The sequence below is a fragment of the Haliotis cracherodii genome, unplaced genomic scaffold (genome assembly GCF_022045235.1).
Source record: "Haliotis cracherodii isolate W230 unplaced genomic scaffold, xgHalCrac1.p SCAF_9, whole genome shotgun sequence".
Lineage (NCBI taxonomy): Eukaryota > Metazoa > Mollusca > Gastropoda > Lepetellida > Haliotidae > Haliotis > Haliotis cracherodii.
Genome location: NW_027266343.1, coordinates 26,947,649 through 26,954,516, shown reverse-complemented (window position 1 = coordinate 26,954,516; position 6,868 = coordinate 26,947,649). Strand labels below are relative to the sequence as shown.

General features: G+C 36.4%; 1 protein-coding gene across 1 annotated transcript; it reads left to right on the top strand.

The window, feature by feature from the left end:
- The first annotated feature begins 618 nt into the window (after positions 1-618).
- Positions 619-5,181, top strand: LOC139453240 (homeobox protein HMX3-like). Its single transcript, XM_071234865.1, has 2 exons — positions 619-904; positions 4,553-5,181. Exons 1-2 carry the CDS (start codon positions 619-621, stop codon positions 5,179-5,181), a joined length of 915 nt encoding a protein of 304 aa, XP_071090966.1.
- The last annotated feature ends 1,687 nt before the right edge of the window (positions 5,182-6,868 follow it).

Sequence of the window (6,868 nt, the reverse complement as noted above, 5' to 3'; positions counted from 1 at the left end):
TTAGACACCGCCATATTGGAAACCTTGGCTCCTCCGTGTTATTCTAATTGTCCCTATTTGAGCCGACCAATGAGATCCCCGCTTCTATCGCATACACGATCGTCGATGATTGGAGAGGCGTGGTGTACTGGAGGATTCCTCTTTCATTAATCCGATTAGCTTTTGTGTTTGGCCAATCAGTGATTTTGCTTGAAGTTGTCACTCGTTTAATCCAGGGACACTTATTATTTTGTGATTATCACCGCAAATGGTAGATGAAGTCAGCCATTGACGAAACCACTAACGTGCGCTCATGTTGATTTAGATACACACCTTTCATCCTGCAGCGAGCACACTCTCGAATTTCACGTGGCTCTCCATTAGTTTGTGTCACCCCTTTGAAAGAAAGGACGTGAGTTTAGAGGGTACTGACCAGTACATATTTATCCTCTCTACTGCCTTTATTGCCAGTTGTTTGTCCTCTGGGAAACGGAACGATCGACATTAAGCAGGCGACAATAATATAACCAGACTACATTTGAAATATTTTTTTTCAATGATATTATTTCATTGAACGTTCTCTTGGAGTCAGGGAAGCCTTCTTGGAATTCTAAGTGTGAAACAAGAAAACTTTTAAACATGTCCGAGGAGCAAGCAAGGCCGAAAAGTCCCGTGTCTGTCACGCCCAAGTCGTCCTTCTCTATCAGCAGTATCCTCGGGAATGATACCGACAAAAAGGAGGACAAGTCATTAGAAGCAGAAGACAAAACCAAAGAAACAAAGGATGCTGTGATTTCTAGTATATCCGATATTTATGCCAAATACCAAGCTTACTCAGACGCCGCCCTCACTGCACGTGCAAGTTCCTTCAACTTCTGGTACCCGTGGTATTCCTCATTCGTCCATTCACAAGCAGATGTCAATGGTACGTATTTCAAGCAAATAAGTCAGATCTTTTGTATCATTTAAACACGATATTAGAATAATGTACACGTCTAAATACATGCCGTTGTGTTCCTAGAAAAAAAAATCACGTTATTTTACAGCATGTCTCTAAATACGAATAACAGATTGACTGAATATAAAAAGAATTTTAACAAATAATTTCTATGATGAGAAGGTTTTTAACATGCGTATTTCTATCCGGTTCGTGTAAGGGACGTCGTCACTTAAACTTAATAACTTCAATATCAAATAATCTATTTTAGACAAACGCCATCTCGTGGTAGTATTTGTAAAGGGTCTGATACATCAAACAATATCATTTTTGTCTTCTTATCCTCATAAGTAAATAAATAGATAGATAAATAAATAAATAAATAAATAAATAAATAAATAAATAAATAAATAAATAAATAAATAAATAAGGGCGTATTAAGAATCCCACGTCGCTTCATATTGCATAAACTACACAGGTTTGTCAAACTGATATCAAAACTAGCCGCATTGTTATGAATATCTTCCTTATATTTTGTCAGTAAGATGTGCATGTAAACCTATTGTTTTGACATGCAACATACTTATACAATGTTTATGAAATGAATTATCATTTAAACATGTCAACCTTTCCTAATATAAGAGTTAAAACTTATGATAAGTTAATCGAATGATAATATATACATTGCCAATGATATTAACTTTAAAAATATTATTTTCAGCGTCCCAACTAAATGTGTTTGTATTTGATAAATATTTTTCAAGTTACAGCTTATTTAAATGATCATGATCGGTTTCTTGACAATAACATTTAAAACAGTTTAAACTGAACTGATATAGAAATATCCCCACAATTTATTAATTTGGCTTTAAATTTGTACGCTTTGATTCAATTGTATCAACTGTTTATCTATAATATTCTTATTGTCACCAGAGTAACGATGCTTAGCAATCATTCAGCCATGAATAATTAAATGCATGTTTGTGGTTATATCATAGTGAATTTAGTCCCACGTTTAACGTGATTTGTAGATGTTGTCAATTGGCGTGTGACTACACAGCGTCTAGTCTTAAAAAGTCAATATACTTGTCACGGTAAATCATTCAAAGTTTTCTTGATGCCAGTTTCTTTGCGAAATATTAACTTCAAAACGAACACCTGGGTCATCCGTTCTGGTAGGCCAAACGAACGTACACAATATAAAAGGAATTCATAGGCTGTTTGAGTGCCTTGTCGTTCTGAAGCAGTTTTACAAAGAAAATGCCGAATAATAGTAAAAGGGGACTTCAAGCTTGCGGCCATCACCAGATAATCAAATATGCAACCACAAAGCAAACAGAATCAAGCATGAAATGACAAACAGACAGATGTTTAAAACAAGTGTTCTCATGGAGACATTATTTTTTATGCAAATATTTATCGGAAGTCATATTCAACATTTATCAGTAATATTCTAAAAGTCAGTGAAAAAGATTTGTATGGCAATATAACATTTTATGTTTATAACAGAGAATATTGAAATAAATGCAAAAATATTTGTTATCTTATACAAAAATATCCCTTTCAAAATATCGACGTGCACTCATGGAATATTTAAAAGTGGCATTATATCAAGTTTTGATAAATGTTAGATACGTTGCCTTTCTTGAAGTTCCTGCAATACTCTTCAAACTGGAACTGATGAATTAAACAAATAATGTTACACACTGTTTACGTAGCTTTACCTGTTTTTATTGAACTATGTGCAAATAAATAATTGATATCTAATAAACAATATCATTATTCTAATAATTTATCAGCAATACAAAAAATCCTTTCTGACTGATTTTAGTTTGTGTTTCGTGTGGAATAATGAGGTATTTTGCGGTTGACCACTTGTTCCCGTGATTATTAATAATTCATTGACATCAAGCTTATGATGCTAGGAATATATATTACGTGGTTATGAAATTATGTAATCCTTAACAGAAACATTGACTTTCTTTCCCAAATACTACCTTTGTTGAAACATTTCGCTGCAGTTGCTTATCGCTAGTCTTTCTGCTGATTAGTTTCAGTGTGAAATCAAGATAATTTAATTTCAATATTCACTATAACTAATATTATATTTCCTCAATATAGAAAAAACTTGATTGTGTGGAATAGTCTGGTAAATAGTTTTGTAAACTATTGAGATGGGGACATCAATACCTTTCTCACACTAAATGTTCCTGTGCGTAATAAATATCAACTTCTAATTCACTGTCTTGACGAGCATGCTGTCTTAAAATGAGAAATGGGAAAAAGCAAGAATCTTATAAAAGAGTTATCCCCCAATTAAAAAGAGAGAGTAAAGACTCAATAATCATTGAAAAATTGAACTGAGAAATTTGGCCAATTAAATAAAATTTCTAAAAAGGATTCTAGATCTCATGTGATGCATTGGATCGATCTGAAATAGATTTAACGAGTTTCACTCTTAGAAGTCTTTTCCGTGACTCATTTAGGTTTGAGGTAGGGTTGGAATCGATTGTTCACTGGATTCCTGTCTTGAATGCAAATTTAAAATAAAATAACACATTATTGTGCGACTTTGATATATTGAATAAAAGTTACACTTTAATGTGTATTTTCCGAAAGAATAAACCTATAAATATAAGTTATCTATATATTTTAACATTCTTTGTTTGTACTTTCACATATCAAACGCATAATTTGTCTTGGGTTTATATATTAATAACTGAATAGGCTGAAACAATTTTGCACTGTTGCGATTATTTAAAATAGACTTTACACAACAGACTGAAGTATGATTTATGAAACAAATGCTGCGGTATAACTCATGAAAATTAAATCGTAATTTTTGCTTTTCAAATTGTCTTCATGTATTTTGCCACACATGTAAATGTTATTTTATCCAAAATAAAGCTGAGTGAATGCGTGGTTGTGTGTAAATACAATACAGAGTGTGATATAGCACACTGTAAGTGGTGACATAGGATCTAACATCTATACAGGATACAATTCGGATCACAGTATCGAACTCGTTTCGGTTTCATTTCCATTTCAGATGGAACATACCATGACACACGTGTTTATTTCTCATTTCGTGTTTCTACATAGTGCTTCGTTATGATTTATTAATGATGAATGTGAATACATGGGCAATAAATTATAATATTGAAATTATTTGTGATTCTGATCAGGAGTCAGTGTCTCTGGTGTTAAGTTCATCCGATTCTTTGAGCAGACCGGGAATTTTGTATTAATGATCTTTCTCAATAAGATTGATTATTTCTGTATGTTGCCAGTATTTAATAATACAAGAGATTGTGGATGATATTCCACACAAAATTAATCATTTCCAAATAGGGACTGTTAGATGTCTATTGCCAACATTTATCGACAATGAAATACTTGTCGTATAAACGTTCTAGTGGTCATGATAGCGAGACAATGAAGCTGAAAGCTGAAGCCCTCCAAAGATAACTTTAGTTAAATTCTTACTACGCCAGGAACGGCTGTGTTTCGCTATACGGTTCGTAATAATGCAGTATATATAATATTGCTACATCTATATTTTTATAATGTTCAGTGATACAGTTTGAACGATAGAATCTTCAAGAATGCATTTTATTTCATAAATTCAATTTGCAGCCAGTGCCGCAGCTAAACTAAGAGCAGCTTCCCCAAGATGTCGCTCTCCTTTGCCTTCCCCCACTGGTATGAAACCACTGCCCCTCAGGAAGAGTAGCGAGGGGTGTCCATCAGATGGCCCGCCTTCCCCGGGAAGGACATTGAAAGATGATGATTCTGAAGACGACGACGAAGAGAGGCCAATGAAAGAAGGTGAATGTCAAAACAGCGAAGACGATGAAAAACGAAAACAGAGGAAGAAGAAAACTAGGACTGTTTTTTCTCGCAGCCAGGTTTTTCAGTTGGAGTCAACATTTGACATGAAACGTTACCTCTCAAGCTCAGAGCGTGCCGGCCTAGCCGCATCGCTACATTTAACTGAAACCCAGGTGAAAATATGGTTCCAGAATAGGCGGAATAAGTGGAAACGGCAACTGGCAGCGGAAATGGAAGCAGCTAATATATCCCAGCGTGCCTCTCACCGGATGGTGCGCGTCCCAGTGCTCTATCATGACAGTAACTTCTCAGGGAGTAGGGCGGACAGTCTACATAGCGGCTCACCCCCGCTCTCCTCCTCCCTGAATCCCCTGTGCTACCCCCACCCATACCCCTCAATCTCATCTCTCCGCTCTCTACACAGCGCGGTATGAAGTCTACATACCTGATCCTAAATCCCGTCAGTTCACGTGACGGAAGTGCTGGACGTTAAGTAACGCCAGGGCCAATCTCCAGTTTGATGGAGATTTTACGCAATTAAAAACTGATATGACCAGAATAAACCTTGACTCAGGCCCTCGTGCTGCACACCGACACTTACAAGATGGTTACAAGAGAGCAAAGGGATGGTCACCAAACTGTAGGAAATTATTCTCAGTTTATGATGGGTGCAAGTAACAAACTGTTAATCTGTTTAAACCCTGCATGACGTCCCTCGTCGGTGGCTTCCGTGAACTGAAATCAGGAGCTTTATTGATACCTTGGAGACACAGTGCAGTAACGCAATACACAGTTGTAGTATACATTTATTTATTGTATTAGTACCGAGACACCTGACTGTCTTGACCTGACTGAACTGCGATCCACCACAGTGGCTCAGTTGAAGCTGATGATATTGCTAAAGTCGTTAGGGAAATGGTGTCTATATGATGAAAATATTTGTGAGGAAAGTACTGTTGTTGTATATTTACATGGGATTGTTGTATATGAAATGTCAAAGTTTAATAAAACATGCTTTGTATATTGAATTGTTGTATATTGGTTTTGTTTTTGTCCATTCATTTTCTACACAACTCCGAGGTGTATGAACATGAGTAAAGTCACAGAAATGCAAAGTTAACAATCCATGTTCACAAACATATTGATAACTGGAAAAAAAACCTACAATGTATTCTCTTTAGATAGTACTATGGGTATTTGCTGGTCTGCTGCCTTTTATATAGGTATTGGTATAAGGATTGTACACGATGAGACGTTTGTCAGGACAATTGTAAGTGATAGGCGTTAGAATTTTACACGATGAGACGGTTGTCAGGACAATTGTGTGTGTGATAGGTGTCAAGATTATACTCGAAGAGACGCTGTTAGGACAATTGTGTGTGATAGGTGTTAGGATTGTACTCGATAAGACGGTTGTCAGGACAATTGTGTGTGATAGGTGTTAGAATTTTACACGATGAGACGGTTGTCAGGACAATTGTGTGTGTGATAGGTGTCAAGATTATACTCGAAGAGACGCTGTCAGGACAATTGTGTGTGATAGGTGTTAGGATTGTACATGGATAGACAGTTGTCAGGACTATTGTGTGTGTGATAGGTGTCAGGATTGTACACGATCAGACGGTTGTCCGGACAATTATGTGTGATAGGAGTCAGGATTGTACACGATGAGACGGCTGTCAGAACAATTGTATGTGATAGGTGTTAGGATTGTACACGATGAGACGGTTGTCAGGACAATTGTGTGTCATAGGTGTAAGGATTGTACATGGATAGACAGTTGTCAGGACAATTGTGTGTGTGATAGGTGTTAGGATCGTACACGATGAGACGGGTGTTAGGACAATTGTGTGTGATAGGTGTTAGGATTGTACACGATAAAACGGTTGTCAGGACAATTATGTGTGAACGGTGTTAGTATTGTACATGGATAGACAGTTGTAAGGACAATTGTGTGTGTGCTAGGTGTCAGGATTGTACACGATGAGACGGTTGTCAGGACAATTGTGTGTGATAGGTGTTAAAATTGTACACCATGAGACGGTTGTCAGGACAATTGTGTGTGATAGGTGTTAGGATTGTACACGATTATACATTTGTCAGGACAATTATGTATTATAG